The sequence below is a fragment of the Macrobrachium rosenbergii genome, chromosome 8, assembly GCF_040412425.1.
Source record: "Macrobrachium rosenbergii isolate ZJJX-2024 chromosome 8, ASM4041242v1, whole genome shotgun sequence".
NCBI classification, from domain to species: Eukaryota; Metazoa; Arthropoda; class Malacostraca; order Decapoda; family Palaemonidae; genus Macrobrachium; species Macrobrachium rosenbergii.
The window spans coordinates 14,662,516-14,682,424 of NC_089748.1; the positions used below are offsets into that span (position 1 = coordinate 14,662,516).

Genomic DNA, 19,909 nt, shown 5'->3' on the forward strand with positions numbered 1-19,909 from the left:
GTTACTCCATTCCATTCAGGGAGAAGCCTCCTTTTGTCAAGTCTCCCATCGCCTTGACTGCTTGCTCGGAAGGCCCCGAGAAGTTTTCAGCCCTTTCGCTGGAGGTCAACTCCCTCCTCGAGAGGGCTGTAGAGGAAGGTGAAGATCACAACTGAGAAGGGTTCTACAACTGTCCATTTGTTGTCCCCAAGTCATTGGGGGGTTGGAGACCCATTCTAGATGTCAGCGCCCTGAATCACTTCGTTCAGAAGACCAAGTTTCACATGGAAACGAACCATTTGGCCCTGTTATCCATCCACCTGGGCAATAGGATGATCACCCTAGACATGGAGGATGCTTACTTCCATGTTCCCATGCATCCGAACTCCAGGCAATTCCTCTGGTTTGTTTTTCAAGGCAGGGTTCTCCAGTTTGGGGTCTTACGCTTTGGCCTCCCTAAAGCCCCTCGAAGTTTTCTTGCAAATTCTTGCTCTGCTTGGCAAATGGCTCCATCTCGTTGGCATAAACATCTGCCTTTACCGTATTTGGACGACTGGCTTCTGCATTCCCAGTCAGTGGAGAAGTGCATGGAGGACTTAAAGAAGACTCATCTCCTGGCCCAAGAGTTGGGCATTCTCATCAACAAGCAGAAATTTCAACTACAGTAGTTCCAACATAGGAGATTCTTTATTTGGGGATGTTATTGAACTCACCGACTTTTCGGGCTTTTCCATCCCCAGAAAGAGTCAACTCCTGCCTTCTAACAGTTCGCAAATTTCTCTCTCTCCCATCCTGTTCAGCCAGTCAATGGATGAGACTGGGGACTCTGGGCTCAATAGAACAGTTTGTCAAGTTGGGCAGACTAGACATGAGACCTCCGCAGTTTTTCCTCAAGCCAAACTGGAACAGAAAAACTCAACTGGATGCCTTCGTCTTTCCCATCGCATCGGAGATCAAGATGGACCTTCATTGGTGGTTGTGCGAAGGAAGACTTCCTAAGGGGAAGTCTCTTCTTCCTTTGAGCCCCGACCTACACTTCTAGGAAGTCAAGAAGTTTCTGGGACATGGTCCGCAGAGCAAAGAAATCTCTACATCAATGTCAAAGAACTGAAGGCGATTCACCTAGGCCTCCAGTCCTTCTCGAATCTGACACCACTAGTGTACTGCCTTGTCATACATCCGCAAGCAAGGCGGCACACACTCCTCCCTCTACGAGGCTGCGAAATGTCTCCTTCTCTGGATGGAACGGAACAAGGTGACAGTTATCACCCAGTTCATTTAGGGGAGACTGAATGTCTTGGCGGACAAGTTGAGCCGTCACAAGCAAGTCTTGTCACAGAGTGGACCTTAGACCCCCTGGTCTGCAGCGATCTGTAGAGGCTATGGGGCAGACCTTCCATAGACCTGTTTGTGACATCGAAGAACCACCGTCTTCCTCTCTTCTGCTCGCCAGCCCCAAACCCTCTCGCATGGGCGACAGATGCCATGCTTCTGGATTGGTCAGACCTGGACATATGCGCCTCCCCCCCCCCCCTTCGGGATAATCAGGGAAGTAATTAACAAGTTCCCCTCTCAACGCAGCGTTTCAGTGACCCTTGTTGCTCTGTTCCGGCCCAAGAAGAAATGGTTCCCAGACCTGCTTCATCTTTTAGTGGATTTCCCGAGGCTTCTTCCACAAAAACGGTCTCTTCTCAGACAACCCCACTTCTTCAGACAGGATTTAGACTGTCAGGAGTCTCCTTAGAGCGAAGGGATTTCCAAAGCAAGCTGCAGAAGCTATTGTTTTTTTATACATATTACTGTGATAACAGATTAATACAACAATACAGTATAAATGGATTCTGTAAGTGAAATAACATTTTATTGATATTTTGTTGTGTTTACATTAATATTATATTTGAAGATTAGTAAATCATTCCAACATGTACATACAGAAGAGAATATTTTATCACTGTTGATTGCATTTATAATTTGGTATTTTTTAATGCATATTTAAATATTTAAGTACTGTACAGTATTTAACTCTACTTGTGAATTCCCAGTGTTTCCCCTATCTGTCTACTTGTGAATTCCCAATGTTTCCCCTATCTAAAAAAAAAAACAGGACAGAGTCAGTACTGTATGAGAAAAAACGGCTGTACTTGAATGTGGGGGGAACTTGAGTTTAGTTTTCACATGTAGCTGTAAGGCATATATTTTTAAGGGTAATGTTGTAAGATGACTTTGAAATTATATTAAAGTGTTTTAGGATGATAGTGTAAGGGGGGTCTTTGGTGTCTGAACTATCAAAATAGCCAGTTATAAGCATTTTTATAGGGGGATACCTTCTAGAGTAACATAGGCCTCTGTCATTAATGACTCACTGGCGTGGTAATGTCTTATCACTTGCTAATGACTTAGTGTTGGCTAGCTACAAACAACGAGAGCCAAAATCATAGTGTCTGGTGTCCATCTAGTGCCTGTTAGCAATGTGAGTCAGTTTTCAATGTTTCATTGTTCTTGGCCAGCTTAGGTCTATCGTTGTAGCACCTGATGAGTAGGCCTCCATTCTCTCTTGCTATGAATCACCCATACAACACTCATTCTTTTAGGCTTCAATAACGGTTCTCTTTTACCCCTCTGAATCATCTATGGCTAAGGCAGGCCTAACACACTGTCCTTATACGTTCACATGTTCGTTATTGTAAATGATTTTTTGAATTTGATACTATCTGTTATAGTCTCGGCACACTAACCAACTAACTCCCAGTAGCTTTAATAAGCTAAAAAAATAATATTCTTCTACGAGGACTCCTGCCAACATATATGCAAACATAAAGTCAAAATACTGTAGTTGAAATAAGTACACAGGTACGCAGTGAAGCTAGCACAGTACAGTACAGTAATGTAGAGGCACATGCAGTGAACTGACAGAGATGCTGCCTCCGTACATACATCTCAGAGGAAGTCTTGGGGGTAGACAGCCAATCGGCTCCAAGGGTACAGTTAATGAGCACCAAGGAAAATGAATGGTGCTCCTGGATTGGCTGCTTTGGAAACACCAGCCAATAGCATGTCAAGTAGCATTGCACCTAGGTATATCAGCATCCCAAGATGCATTTTCATTTTGCTACAGCTTTGTGTTTGGCTTGGCTTGGGGCAAACATTTTTTAAGAAAAAAATTTTTTATTGATATTTTACTGTGTTTACATTAACCCTTTAACGCCGAAGCCCTATTTACAAAAACGTCTCCTGTATGCTGGCGGCGTTCGTGAGTTAACGCCAAGCGGAAAAAAAGTTTTTTCAAAAATCACAGCACGCTTAGTTTTTAAGATTAAGAGTTCATTTTTGGCTCATTTTTTTTTGTCATTGCCTGAAGTTTAGTATGCAACCATCAGAAATGAAAAAAAATATCATTATCATATATGAATATTGGAATATATGACAGCAAAAAAAAAAAACTTGTATATAATTGTATACAAATCGTGCTGTAAGCAAAACCGTTAAAGCTAATGAGTTAATTTTTTTTGGTTGTATTGTACACTAAATTGCGATGATTTTGGTATATAACAAATTTTAAAACGATCAAAGCAACACAGAGAAAATATTATCACAAAATGATGCATGAATTCATGTACGCCGGACGAAAAAAATGTTTTTTTCAAAAATTCACCATAAATCGAAATATTGTGCTAGAGACTTCCCGTTTGTTGAAAAATGAAGCTAATTGATTGAATATTACTAGACTGTAAGTGTTTTAGCTTACAATTGCAATTTTCGACCATTTCGGTCGAGTTAAAGTTGACCAAAAGTCGAATTTTTTCTATTTATCGTGATTTATATGGAAATATTTCAAAACTGATAAAAGCTACAACCATGAGTTATTTTTTGTTGTATTGTACATGAAATTGCGCACATTTTCATATATAAAACTTTATGTAACGACTAATATAAAGCGGTGCAAATATTACGACAACGAGACAAAAGAATTTCTGAGATGTTCGGCCGAGTTACCGCGCAGACGTAAGGAAAATGTTTTTTTAAAAAATTCACCATAAATCGAATGTTGTGCTAGAGACTTCCAATTTATTGCAAAATGAAGTTAAACGATTGAATATTACTAGAATGTAAGATTTTTAGCTTACAATTGCGTTTTTTGACCATTTCGGTCGAGTTAAAGTTGACCGAAGGTTGAAATTTTGGCAGTTATCGTGATTTATGTGAAAATATTTCAAAACTGGTAAAAGCTACAACCATGAGCTATTTTCTGTTGTATTCTACATGAAATTGCACACATTTTCATACATAAAAGTTTATGTAACGACTAATGTAAAACGATGCAAACATTACGACAACATGACGAAAAGAATTTCTTGAGATGTTCGCCGAAAGTTACCACACAGACGTAAGGAAAAAATTTTTTTCAGAAATTCACCATAAATCGAAATATTGTGCTAGAGACTTCCAGTTTGTTGCAAAATGAAGGTACATGATTGAATATTACTAGAATGTAAGAGTTTTAGCTTATAATTGCGTTTTTTTACCATTTCGGTCGAGTTAAAGTTGACCGAAGCTGAAAATTTTGGCAGTTATCGTGATTTATATGAAAATATTTCAAAACTGATAAAAGCTACAACCATGAGTTATTTTCTGTTGTATTCTACATGAAATTGTGCACATTTCCATATATAAAACTTTATGTAACGACTAATATAAAACAGTGCAAACATTACGACAACGTGACGAAAGAATTTCTGGCGCGGACGTAAGGAAAAAGTTTTTTTTAAAAATTCACCATAAATCGAAATATTGTGCTAGAGACATCCAATTGGTTGCAAAATGAAGGTAAATGATTGAATATCACTAGATCGTAAGAGTTTTAGCTTAAAATTGCGTTTTTTAACCATTTTGGTCGAGTCAAAGTTGACCGAAGGTTGAAATTTTGGCAGTTATCGTGGTTTATATGAAAATATTTCCAAACTGATAAAAGCTACAACCATGGGTTGTATTTTGCTGTATTGTACATGAAATTGCGCACATTTTCATATATAAAACTTTATGTAACGGCTAATATAGAACAGTGCAAAAATTACGACAAAATGACGAAAGAATTTATGAAATTTTCGCTGAGTTACCACCCGTCGTAAGAAAAAGTTTTTTCAAAATTCACCGTAAATCGAAATATCGTGCTAGAGACTTCCAATTTGTTGCAAAATGAAGGTACATGATTGAATATTACTAGAATGTAAGAGTTTTAGCTTACAATTGCGTTTTTCGACCATTTCGGTCGAGTCAAAGTTGACCGAAGGTTGAAATTTTTGTAGTCGACGACGGCACGTCCCACTCGCACCCAACAGACAATTTTAGTCAACGTATGATACGTCCAACAGGCGTTAAGGGTTAATATTACACAGTACAGTACAATAATATTTGAAAATAAGTAGGTAATTTTTAATCATAAATGTATTTAGTCATGAAAATATAACTTGAAAATAGAATGACTGAGAGGTTTCTCAGACGTAAACATACAGTCCCGTTATTCTACAAACTATTTTAGATATGCTCTACTATCATCCTAAAACACTTTAATGCTTGAAAATCATTTTACAACACAGCAAAATATCAATAAAATGTATAGTATGAGCAGAATATCAGTGTTGTTATCTGTAGTACCCTGTACACGATGCGCAAATCACTATCTCTGCTCAGCTTCCCAGTTCACTGTGTATGCCTCTAATGTTCATGTGTTGTGTATCAGTGCTGACTTCACATATCTTTTTTAATCATGCCATAAGGTGCCTCCTAAATGCCCTGCTTCTTCTACTGCTTATGGGAAAGAACTTAAGCATCAGAGGAAAGTCATGATACAGAGGGCAGAAGTTATTGATATGTTGTGTGAGAGGAAAATTACGCCAAAGTAGCCACCCGTTATGGCGTGCCTGAGAGTGTCATCTACTTGATCGAGAGGGAAGAAAATGTCTCCACCATCATCCATTTACTCTCAGACCCCTGACGGCAGAGGATTTGAAACAATTTGAAGGTTTGTCCCAAACTCTGAGGAAAGGCAGGGAGCTGCAGAAACCCCTGAAGTCCATGAAGTGACTGAAGTGCCTCCTGAAGGGGAAGAGGCACCTCCAGAGAATATGTAACTCCTCTACTTTGCCATGCAGTTATATCATCATTCATTCATCGGACTGCACAGCTAATTCATCATCTTCTTCAGTCAACATTGATCACTGGTGAGTACCCATATGATTTACGTAATCTTAATATATATTTTTAATATGCATATGTATTTTTGCTCTCTCTCTCTCTCTCTCTCTCTCTCTCTCTCTCTCTCTCTCTCTCTCTCTCTCTCTCTCTCTCTCTCTCTCTCTTGTGAATTACCATTGTTTACCCTGTAAAAGAAAATAGGATGCTTGGATAGTACTTTATGAAAGAAAATGTGATTGCCTGAATATAGAGGAAACTTGATTAGTTTTCACATGTAGCTGTAAGCCATATATTTTTAAGGGTAATATTGTAAGATGACTTTGAAATGATATTAAAGGGTTTTAGGATGATAGTGTAAGGTATATTTGTTGTTTGAACTATTAAAATAGGCAGTTATAAGCATTTTTTAGAGGAGACCTTTGGTGTTGGAACTATTAAAGTAGGCAGTTATAAGCATTTTTAGAGGGGGTCAAGTATTCACAGATTTTAGCTATTCGCGGGTGGTTGTGGTCCTTATTCCCCGCGAATACCGGCGGTCGAATGTATATACAGATGCTCCTCTACTTACGAATGAGTTACGTTCTGAACAGCTGTTCGTAAGTTCATTTTGTTTGTAAGTTCAACTTGGTATACACAAAGTCAATATGTACAGTACTATTTTATGTTTTTTTGTACTAAAACCTAGTACTAGTACTGTTACTGTATTTTATAGAGCATTTTATCAATACAAATTATATACACAACCTAATGTTAATCAAATTATGATAATAATACAATAAAGTACATGTACAGTAGGGTTCAGAGGTCTGGTTAAACAAATCATTTATAACTAACTAAATCTTAACTTTGAAGCTGGTGTCGTAGGCTTGTCGTGATGGATGATGAGAGGGATTTAATACAGGGGTGGTGGGTCGTCAGTGTCTTCTTCATTTTCTTCAGTTTCTTCAGCAAGGATTTCTTCATCACTTTCCTCTTCATTTGGGGAGGAAGCAGTCATTGGAGGTGGGGAGGCTCTTGAGGTTGAAGACACTGGTTTAGAATTTACCTATGGAAGTTTGCATTGGTTTTCTTTTCTTTTCATTGTTTATGATACGATAACACTGGAAAGCATCATTGACTGTTGTAGCTACTTTTGAGAATCTCTCAACATTGGGATCCTGGTTTTCAAAAATAGTCAACATTTTTTCTAGAAGAGAAAATCCCTCAGCCATCAATTTTGTTTCAAACTTCTTTAAGGGAACTTTTTCTTCTTCTTCTTTATGTTCTTCTTTTTTTTCATTTCTTCCAGTTCCATCAAATCCTTATTCGTCAACTCCTCTGAATGACTGTCAAACAGCTCTTGAAAGTCCCCTTTCCCTATGTCAAGCCGTAACTTTTCACTTTCCTCCTCATCTTGATTAAACCTTCTGAAGTCATTTACAAACTGTGGGCATAAGGCCCTCTATACTCCATTCATGTTGATGTAACTTACTTCACGCCATGTTTTTTACACAATTGTAAGTGTTGTAACCCTTCCAGAAGTCACATGAGGTCACATATACATCCTTTATCTCCTTTATTGCTTGCCTAACGTATAGCGAGTGTAGTATTTTTTAAAATTTGCTATTACGCCCTGATCCATTGGCTGAATGAGTGAAGTTGTGTTAGGGGGTATATAAACAACTTGAACATCTGGATGGAAATCATCTAAGTGCGGTGGGTGACCAGGGGCATTATCCAAAATTAAGAGAATCGTGAAAGGAATGTTATTCTCTCTGCAGTACAGCTTGACGTCAGGGATGAATTGATGAAAAACCAGTCCTCAAATACAGCAAGAGTCCCCCAGGCTTTCTTAGTGGACATCCAGATTACAGGTAGAGAACTTTTTGTGATATTTTTCAGTGCCCGTGGATTTCCTGCACAACAAAAGAGGAGAGGTTTTAGCTTCATGTCTCCCAAACAATTGCCACCCAGCAGTAATATTAGCCTATCCTTCGCCACCTTAAATCCTGGCATCGTCTCCTCTTCACGGCTGATGTATGTTTTTTTCTGGCATTTTTAATCCAGAAAATGCCTTTGTCATCTATATTAAAAATATGCTGAGGGGTATAACCTTCCCTATCAATTATTTCCTGGAGCATCTTGGGAAATTTTTCAGCTGCTGCTTTGTCGGCGCTCGCTGACTCACCGCTTACAGACACATGATGCAAGTTGGCTCGTTTTTTGAAGTGATGAAGCCATCCATGACTTACATCACATATTTCGTTTTATCTTTAGCGCTTTCGCCAGCCTTAGCCTTCAAGTCATCAAAGAGGCTTTTAGCCTTTTCTTGAATGAGCATGAGGCTAAGTGGTACACATCTTTGTCTCTGGTATTCCATCCAGATACCCAAAAGTTTTTCCATTTCTACCTCCCTCCCCCTCTTACTTATAATTGTTGACTGCATTGGCATAGCACTTTTCTCGTGTTCCATAATTTTGTCTTTGTTCTTCAAAATTGTGCCGATAGTCGAGTGATTCATATTATAATGGCGCACTACGTCAGCCATTGTTTCACTACTTTCTAACTTCTTTATAATTGCCACTTTAGTTTCCATTGAGATGGCTTGCCACTTTTTAACACTACCACTTTCATCACTGGCCTTGTGCTTGCCATTAGCCATGATAGATAACAGATGCAGTAAAAATTTAGTGATAAAATCTGACGAATGAATCGCTGCATAGGAGATGAAGTCTCAGCACTAGCATAGATATGAAGAACCTGGGATGCTTAGTGGCATCAGCCATAGCGCTGTTCTGCACTGGTAGCGGCAGAAATTGTAACTAAATCGAGGCAAACCATCACAACAAAATTTCACTTGCGGGTCATGGCCCGGAGTGCTCTGAACAAAAATTGAATTTACGAGCATGGATGTTCATATCTCTGTAAGTTCGTAAGTTGAAAGTTCATAAGTAGAGGAGCGTCTGTATATATAGTCCATGCATGCCATATCTGTTGACAATTGAGGCCAAAATATGTCTCTTCAAAATCAGGTTTCAACTTGTACGTAAAGTGTGAACCTGTACCACTAAGTGTTGAACAAGGAACCGCAGGCATATTTTTCATTGAACTACGTGTTACGGTAGCATGTTTTAATTGTGAACAAAACAGATTCATATATCATTTTGGTATCTTTAAAATTTTACATACCCTGTAATTACTATCTGCAAATTGTTTTATTTTGTGTACATGTATTCTTATTATACAACTGTTTAGTGTATACAGTATTTTCAATTTCCATGTCTTGTCTGTGCAAACGGAAAATGGCAATTGAATCTTGGTTCTTTTTGCTATACCACCATACGGTACAGCTTATGACTTCATGCGAGTTTGTTTCAGCAGTGTTGGCATATGATATTACCATGGTGTATTACCATTGTTTCTGTAATAAGTTTTTAACACCGTAGTGTTTTCTGTTAATGAGTAACAACAAGTAAAATTTGTCTTGTCTCAGTAAAAATGACAAAGCCTTTCAAAACAAGGCAGTATAATGGAAGTGGTTTGGCCTTATGTTTCTGCTACATAATGCATGTTTATTTCAGTAGCCTATGAGTAATACCAACAGGTAAGGTATATCAGTTTATTTGGACTAACTATGTGGGTTAACCCTTGAGTATTAAAAAGTTGAATTACTGATATCTTGTTGTTATGCATTTGCTTGGGAAGTGGTGCTGCATTATTTTTGGGAGGTTGTATTATTGGGCAAATAAAAACATCAACGTATATAACACATCAGAATTTTAGAGGTCGACATATGCGCCAGATTAACTTAAATGGCAGAATATAAGCTATACAGTATATATATATATATATATATATATACTGTATATGTATACACTGTATATGTATACACAGATATATTTACATGTATACATATACATACATTATATATGTGTGTGTGTGTTTGTGTACATATATACAGTATACTGAACAGTGTATATAATTGTTTATTCATATATTTAAATATATATTATATATATGCATCTTTATGTATGTACAGTATGTATATATATATATATATATATATATATATATATATATATATATATATATATATATATATATATATATATATATATATATATATATATAATTTATTTATATATATATATTTATATATATATATATATATATATATATATATATATATATATATATATATATATATATATATATATATATATATATATATATATATATATTTATTAGCTGACCAACCCATCGCTGCCCGGGAAATCTCTGAATGACAACCGACAAACTTTCTCTCTCTCTCTCTCTCTCTCTCTCTCTCTCTCTCTCTCTCTCTCTCTCTCTCTCTCTCTCTCTCTCTCTCTCTCTTCAACACCTCTACTCTTTCACTTCCTCTCCCTCTCTCTTTCTCACACACTCTCCCTTTCCTGTTAAGAGAGTTGCTTCAGTTACATTGCCCAGCATTTTTGACATTTTATATTTCATCCTTTCTCACCCCCCATTCCTATCGGGGCTGATATTAGACATAAATGGCATCAGTAGCATCACTATTCATCTCAGCGGCCTCAAAAACTATGGATTAGATACTAATATCTGTTATTGACATTTTATTTTTCACCCCCTTCTCGCCCCTGCTTTTATCTGGGCTGAACACTCTCACCCCCCATTCCTGTCGTGGCTGAAATTGGACGTAAAGGCCATCAAGAGTGTCACTATTCAAATTAGTGACCTCGAAAACTATGGTTTAGACACTAATATCTATCGTTTTTGGTTATTTTTATATGTTGCCCCCTTTCCACCCCTTCTCACCCTCCCTTCCTACTGGGTTGAAGTTCGACTTAAAGGGCATGGGGAGTGTCACTATTCATTTCAGCAACCTTGAAAACTATGGATTAGGCACTTGTATCTATTATTTTCGGTTATTTTTACATGTCATCCCTTTCCCACCCCTCCTCACCTTCCCTTCCTAACAGGGCTGAAATTGGACGTAAAGGGCATAGGGAGTGTCAGTATTCATCCCAGCAACCTTGAAAACTATTGATTAGACACTAATATCTGTCATTTTCGGTTATTTTTATATTCCACCCCCTTCCCACCCCCACCCCCCCATTCCTATCGGGGCTGAACTTGGACTTGAAGGGTATCGGGGGTGTCACTTTTGGTCTCAGTGACCTCGAAAATTATGGATTACAAACTAATATCTGTCTTTTTGGTTATTTTTACATGTCTCCCCCTTCCTACCCTTTCTCACCCCCTCCTTCCTATTGGAGCTGAACTTGTACTTAAAGGGCATCAGGAGTGTCACTTTTGATCTCAGCGACCTCAAAAACTATGGATTAGTCACTAATATTTGTCTTTTCAGTTATTGTTACATGTCACCCCATTCCCACCCCTTCTCATCGCCCCCTTCCTATTGGAGCTGAACTTGGACTTGAAGGGAGTGTCACTATTCATGTCAACAACTTCAAAAACTATGGATTAGACAAAAATATCTATCTTTTTTGGTTATTTTTACATGTCACCCCCTTTCCACCCCTTTTCACCCCCCTTCCTACTGGGCTGAACTTGGACTGAAATGGAAACACGAGTGTCACTATTCATCTCAGCGTCCTCAAAAACTATGGAGTAGACACTAATATCTGTCTTTGTCAGTTATTTTTACATGTCACCCCCTTCTCACCCCTTCTCAACCCTCCCTTCCTATGGGGTTGAAAGTGGACTTAAAGGGCATTGGGAGTGTCACTGTTCATCTCAGTGTCCTCAAAAACTATGAATTAGACACTAATATCTGTTGTTTTCCTTTATTTTCACGTCACCCCCTTCTCACGTCCCTTCCTATCGAGGCTGAACTTGGGCTTAAAGGGCATCAGGAGTATCACTACTCATCTCAGCAACCTCAAAAACTATGGATTAGGCATTAATACAGTATCTGTTGTTTTTTTATTATTTTTACATGTCACCCCTTCCCACACACCCCTTTGGTGCCAGTGATGTCTTGCCCCACAGTATTCTTTCCCAGATAGTAAGTCATACGTTTACCAACCTTGGTTGAAATTGCTCACTTGTTTCAGAGTTATGCTGGGACACACACACATCATTCTTTTATAGATTATATATATATATATATATATATATATATATATATATATATATATATATATATATATATATATATATATATATATATATATATATATATATATATATATGTATGTATATTTATATATATAATGTAAAATTTTAATCTTAAACCTGCTATTTAGAGCCAAATGATGTATAGCCTATTCAGTATAACAGCCATAACATTTCTGTTAGAAGAGCCAGAGATGTTGCCACCAACATAATATTATTTGTATTGATAAGATAAATGGGGTAATGCAACATCGAGAATACATTTTACAGAAATGTATTGATGAGTCTGATTTTTAAAAAGGGTATTTTATAACTTCTCATGAAGTTATTAGTATACAAATAAAATTCAGTTTTTATATATACCTAACTTGCTTTTTTGTGAACTAATGTGTTTTTAATGTTCATGTAAGTTTCTTTATAGTTAATATATTAATGATTTTAACATGATTACTTTGTATCATATTAGTTACTCATATTGTAATGACTTAAGAATGAATTTGTATTTTGATGGTTATGTCAGAGTTTGTTTTTCAGACGTGCTTACAATTAAATCATTATCACTTCCCTTGAAATTGACACTGAAAATGTTTTATAACAAAAATCGCCTCTATACTATTTCAAATAAACGACAGTGTCATATGAGTAATACATGATGTTATACTGATGCTGCACTGCAGGGATATTATTTTCCTCTGAAGTGGCCAGAGGTGAGAAATCTGTGAATTGTCAAAGCTAAATGTGTAAGTTAAAAGCCATCAGAACTCTTCTGTCATCAGTTGTTGAGTTGTCAAAGTTTTGTAATTAAAGAATCGGAATCCTTGTATGCATGCATTTTAATGGTGGTTTAAAGTGTTTACCCCAGAGTTTGCTGATTTTGGATAACTTCTCCATTCACAAATGTTGTGGTTTTACATTTGGATAACAACAGTTGTGTAACTGTTGATTGTTTGACCCTTCCTCCTGCACTGTTTGAACTGTTTGAATGAAGGTAGAATTAATTCAAGAGTTGATTTTCCCCTGTTAAGATATGATCTTCCCATGTTACATGATTTTATACTGGTTTCAATGATTCTCTAACTTTCTTCCTCTTTTGTAATGCCCTAAAATGTATTTGCATCTTTCTTTGTACTAATAGTTTTCATTTGTGTGGTGTGAAATATTTGTAAATCAGTTACTTGTTGTAGTTAGTAATGTCATAGGTACTTTTAGGATCCATTGGCAGCTGTGGCCTCATGTATTTTTAAAGCCATGAGTAGAATTTTAGATCTTGTTTTACTGTTTATGAATCTTATTTTTTGTAATATATTGTCTCATTCAAGTTTTTGTCTTTTTATTTTAAAGGTATTTTTTAAACTTCTAGCTACATAAATTCTAGAAGATGCACAAAAGAAATTATTGCTTATTGTAATATTCAGATCAGAGCTTTTGATGTCAGTGTGCTTACAAAACCTGGTAGTTTACTTCCAGCTCCAAAATAATGTATTTTCATGCTGTTAGATATCAGCTGTGCTTTCATGTAAGCATTTCTGTCTCCTGAATCTAATATATAAATTGTCCCTGCAGGTATGAGATTAGAGAAGTCAGCCACCTTTACACTTGGCAAGACAGTAGATGTTCCCAAGATTTCCTCGCATCTTTGCCTGTGCCGAAATCTCATCTTGCCATAGCATCTGGCTATGGGTGTGCTACTTTGTTATGGTTTTCTAAAAATAAACCAGAGAAATTAGAAAGGTAAGATTGCGCTATTTTACATGTTAATTATGATTACCGTACCGTATTATCTGCTCTATGACACTTTTCAAAAAAAGACATAAAAATGACCCTTTGTGTTTCATTCCAGTATCATTGCCAGTAGGCCAGATGACAAAGGTATGAGGTTCATAGCTCTGGGTTGTAGTCAGCTGTACAGTATTGGGTTGGTGTTACTCATACAACTATTTGTATAAGAACACAGCGCATTTTATTTGATACCAGATGATGCCAACTTCTATCATAGTTACTGAAGGCATGAGTAGTGGCTAGGTCTTACATTGCTGACTGAATTGAGTTCTGAGTATTGTATTGGATCATACCCTTTCCCTCAATAAGAATAACCTATACAAAATATTGGCAAATTTTTTGTATCATACTACAGTACTCTTCATTCAGTGACCATCCCATTTTACATTTCTCATCAATCTTTTTGATACGTTATGTATCTACATCCAGCACTTATGACCACTGAGGAGAGAGACAAAAGTGATGCGGGTGTACTGGTACAATAACTTTAGCTGAATGAATCTGGCAGCAGCAAAGCTTATTGTGAAAGAATCTCTCTTAGTATGCATTGCTATAATCATTACAATAAGAAGTATTTACAGTTCTAGAGACAGTTCCTATATTGGATAAAAGTTATTGCTGGAAGGTTTTATGTAATTAATTTTTCTTATATCACTCAGTTTATAATTTGTTTATAGTTTTGTACACAATAAACCAATACATAGTATAATGAATCCCCATCTTTTAAGAAACTGAGTTGCCGTTGAACATTGAAATATACAATGTTACATATTAAATCAATAGCCAGTCAGGAAACTTTAGAATAAAATTACTGTATATTGTACATTACAGATCATTTATTATTATTCTGCCATAGATACAGTGTGTGTATCTATGATTAATCCCAATTTCTTGTTAACAGTTTAGTTTCCTTTAGATTGACAACTATAACTGTATTTGACGGCAAATGGAACCACTCTATTCCCAAAAATGACTAAAAAATGTAGTTCCTGAGCTTATATGCATAGTTGATGTATGTAGTAGGATCATTTTTATCCCGAATCTGAAGGCTGAAAACGAGAACCCAGCCCAACTACTGTATAAAGACCATCATGCAGTAATATGTAATTATTATTATTAATTATTATTATTATTATTATTATTAGCATTTTTAACATTTTTCTTATAATTCGCCTTTCTTGCACGTCAATATTGGTCAGTAATTGGCCAATGTTCTTATTTTGGTGGATTTAAACAGCATTTCTAGAGCAAAATTTTATTCTAAAAAGATCGGGTTACTGAAATCTGGTGTTGTAAATCCGCAGAGTTCAGTGGTGTCTTATCTTGGATGTCGTTTTTACCAGTAGGTGGAGTCTGGGTTTTCTTGGTACTTTTTCTGTGTTTTCTTGGTACTTTTTCTGCAGTTCTTTTGTCAACATGTTTCATCTAGCCCATTGGTCATCTTTCGGACGGTTGAGATGAATCTGGAGACAGGGTGCGTGTGGTTTTATAGCAAGCTCTTAGGTAGTTGAATTCTCATTGGCTGCCTGGGGTGATTCTCCTTGGGTAGAGCCTACTCTCGTGCAATGATGTTGCATGCACTCTTGCATGAGAGCGCTGGAGTACATGAACATAGAATTACGGCAATTGCTGCTCGCAGATGGATGCTCCTGATTCATTCGCTCATCCAGAGTGCTGGTGGGTGCCACTCTTCACACTGACGTCGGGAGGAGGAAGGTCTCCTGTGTGGTATTGAGACCAGGCTCCTCTCTCCTGATGTGTAGGGCTTCCAGAAGGCGTAGGCAGTGATGATCAGTCTTTTGATCTATTATCTCTCGTAGGGCGAATGTCATATCTTTTTATTCTCAGGTTATGGGCAGTCCTGGTGTGATTAAAAATGGCACCCTCGTGGGCATGACAGGAGATCCTCTTGGAGAAGTGCGTGGTAGTCATACCGAATGTAAGAACCGAGGCACTCTCAGGTGGGGCATTTGTATCAATAGACCACATTGCTTCTCTTCAAGGGATCCTGCTTAAGGGGGCCGGGTTATTTCTCATCACCAGGCTGCTGGTCTTCTTACTCCTGTAGAATATGATGAGTTTAATCTTCTTGGGATCGGATGGGCAGATGTTGCCTTCAGTGATGGTCCTGAGGGCGTGTTCATCTTCCCCATATCCTTTATGGAATTTTCCCCTGTAGAAAAGCTTGGTGTCATCAGAGGTGTTAGGGAAAGGTTCCTGATGGTACCATCTATCCACTTCTCTAATGCATTTGTCCACATCCCGATTTCTTTGTCTCTTGTTGATGAGGATCTGGGCAACACGTTCCAGCTCTCATTGGGTGTCAGTCCAAGAGGAGTAGTGCGAGAGAGGTCTTCTGATGAAGGCCCTAATGATGGATAACTTATATCTCTCGGGGCACTCACTCTCTCTATTCAGACACATGCCCAGGTTCATAGGTTTCATGTACATCTTCGTGATGAAGCATTACTCCCGTTCCTCAACGAGGACATCAAGGAAGGAGAGGCAGTGATTGTGGCTATATTGAATTGTGAAGTTGAGACAGCTGTGGGTGTGGAAGGCATATCTCAGGCTCTCTATTTCGTCTATTGTCTCGGTGCTGACAAAGGTGTCGTCAGTGTACTGTACGTACATTTGTGGCTCTCTTATTCTGTACTGCTGAAGACCCTCTTCTCGTCGGTACCCATATAAAGATTTGCGAAGAGGACTCTAAGGGGAGAACCCATTACCATGCCATCAATTTGGGTTTACATATGGCCTCTGTGGGTAGAGAAAGGAGCCTTTTTGGTACATATCTCCAGAAGGACATGGAGGGTGTGTTCGGGGATGTTCAGTGAGGAGTGGCAGGGTCCCTGTATGATCCAAAATTATTATTACTTTTGGTTCTTTAATTAAAAAGGATTTACCTGTATTATAAAAATTAAAGTTGTATTCTCTGAGTCACTGAAGATGCAACATAATAGGCAGGTTTATGGCTAGATTGACAAATATCTGAGCTTACCTCTGTCAAACAGTTCTCATGAAGATGTTAGCATGTTTTTGTACTATACTCACTCATTTAATGAGTATCTGGTTTCAAAACATTTCCCATGTCATCAGAGGTGTTGGGGCAAGGTTCCTGATGGCACCATCTATCTGTGGCTCCTCTAATGCACTTGTCTACATCCCAATTTGTATGTCTGTCATCGATGAAGATCTGGGCAACACGTTCCAGCTCTCCTTGGGTGTCAGTCCAAGAAGAGCAGTGCAAGAGAGTTCTTTTGACGAAGGCGCTGATGATGGATAGCTTATATCTCTCAGGGTACTTACTCTCTCTGTTCAGACACATGCCCAGGTTTGTAGATTTCATGTATAGCTTCGTGATGAAGCGTTACTCCCAGTGTTCGATGAGGATGTCAAGGAAGGAGAGGTGGCGGTTATGGCTGTATTCAGTTGTGAAGTTGAGACAGGTGTGGGGGTGGAAGGCATGTCTCAGGCTCTCTATTTCTTCTCTTGTCTCAGAACTGATGAAGGTGTCGTCGATGTACCATATGTACATTTGTGGCTTTCTTATACTGCTGAAGACCATATGTGTACTAACACATTTTTTCAACAAAAACATTCTGTAAAATGCAAAAATATCTATGATCAAAATAATTATAATTCAACTTGTAAATTTTATTGATAAGTAAGACAATAAAATACATCTCATCATATCGGTCTTGGAGAGGGGGTTGTTCTTTATTGTTACTAACATCATCATCAGTTTGCAGTCGTAAATCTAAGGATGGTCCAGGAACTCAAATTAGCAGTATCTTAGTATCTTTTCATGAGAGAGAGAGAGAGAGAGAGAGAGAGAGAGAGAGAGAGAGAGAGAGAGAGAGAGAGAGAGAGAGAGAGAGAGAGATTATTTAGGACTCTAACGCTTGGCAGAGGTACAATTATTTTATTATCTTGGGATTTTTTGTTAATCTTAGGATTTTCCAAAGTCATTTCTTGGGATTTTGTAAGAAAAATATTTTGAGCAGCAGCACACACCCAAATGACTCAGGTCAGCTGTTAGCATGCCAAAACGCCAGCCTTATAAATTGATACTCTGCTCTCAAAATGTTTTCAGTTTTTAGACCTTTTCACTTTTTAGAGTTTTGGATAAAGGATTGTGCACATGTATTGTATTTAATGCACAGAATCATACACTTTTTCCCAATAAAATCAATTTAAATTATCTTTCAATAAATGTTATGATACTAAAGTTGTTTTTTTCCACAAAATATTCTTGTAAAATATGGGTGCGTCTTATGCGAGGGTGGGTCTTCTACAACGGCAAATAAGGTACAGTACTGCCTCTGAACACTGTCACCAGTAACATGTTTTTTGTTTATCCATACTAACAATAATTTCTCTATTTCATATATCATGGGAGGCTTCTGTTTTGTCAAACTCATGACAAACTCATAACCCCCTTGGCAACACTAATACTTTTTATTGCCTCTTTGTGCTTTAAAATACAGTACAAAAAGCCACGAAACACTCGAAGCACAGCTGAGTGGGGTTTAAACAATGTGTGGGAACAATGCCAACTAGCGCCAAGTGACTGAAACAAGAAACACTTTGTTTACAAAAATCACGTTTATCAGGTCGTATTCTGGTTTTTTGTTGAGCTCCAAAGCAAAATTTACTCAAAATTTCGCACTGAAATCTGTTTGTCGAGTTCTGATACAGTGGAGAACCGGAGTTCTACTGTTAGTTCTTGGTAATAGCCAGAACTAAACTATCTTCTGATATGAAGTCTCTTATGGGTGATGTCATGGTTCTCTGAATATTTTCCTGATGTGAATTCCCTTCTAGCATTTGGGGATGCTTGGGCCAAGGGCCTTACTTCTCTGGCCAACCATTTCCCCAGACGTGTAGTAGGTTACAGGAGTTATGACATCCCCTGTTTGCAAGGCAACTGGGAGCATGACAATTTCTTGGTGATCCTCAAAGTCAGTTAAGGGGACTGACCTCCCTCCTTAGGAGTAAGTCTCCTATATAAAAGCAATGCTTTGTATTTCTGTAGGAACAGATAAAAAATTTTGAGTAGGTTTATAAACCAGAGCCATTTATATACTTAAACCTGCCTCAATTGCCCTGTTCTGTCCTGGAAGCTGAAGGAAAAGGTGAGATGGTCAGTGAGTGAAGGATACTACCCCACTCACCCCCATTCTGCACCTACAGTACCAGGTTTTCAACGACCAATTCCGTTTTGTGCTGAAGGATACTCTTAAATAAAAGGAAAATATATGTGCCCTGCTTTCCCTGCTTAACTTTGGCAACAAGTTTTTTTTTCATGTTGGGTATCATTCATGAATAGATCTGGTTGACCTTTGGCTCTGTTACGTAGATTACAACCTTTGCAAGGAGAGTTCTTGCCAATTATTTTTACTTTTTCTACATTGGAAACTACGATGCTGTTTTTCCACCTCCTGTTCCTCCTACTGCTACAACTCATCCAGTTCTTAAAGTGCCAGTCCCGGAGCCTGCCCGTATGCCTTGTCTTGAGGACATTCTATACAAACCTATTAATGAAAGTGATTGCCTTTTTGTTTCCTGCAAGGTGACTGATATTTTGGCACCCAAAAAGTGGGAAGTGGGCATCTTACACAAGGCTAAGCATGTCTAGTAAAGGCTTCTGTTTCTTCCTTGGGTCAGGTTACCATGACAGTGATTTCTTCATCCATGGAAACAAGGCAACTTATAATTAACTGGATTGTACAAAAACCCTGTTTCATGTAATAAAATCATAGTACTTTTTGTTATGAAATTTTAATGCTTTAGAATATTATACTTGCGTATGCTTCAAACTGAATGATCTAGAGGT

General features: G+C 37.8%; 1 protein-coding gene across 3 annotated transcripts in view; it reads left to right on the plus strand.

The window, feature by feature from the left end:
* LOC136840613 (sedoheptulokinase-like) overlaps window positions 1-19,909 on the plus strand; it is a 104,814-nt gene that overhangs the window by 40,978 nt on the left and 43,927 nt on the right. For all 3 annotated transcript variants that reach the window (XM_067107317.1, XM_067107318.1, XM_067107319.1), the window contains exon 4: window positions 13,855-14,022. In XM_067107317.1, coding sequence (XP_066963418.1) covers window positions 13,855-14,022 — 168 coding nt within the window. The remainder of the gene's footprint in view (window positions 1-13,854; window positions 14,023-19,909) is intronic.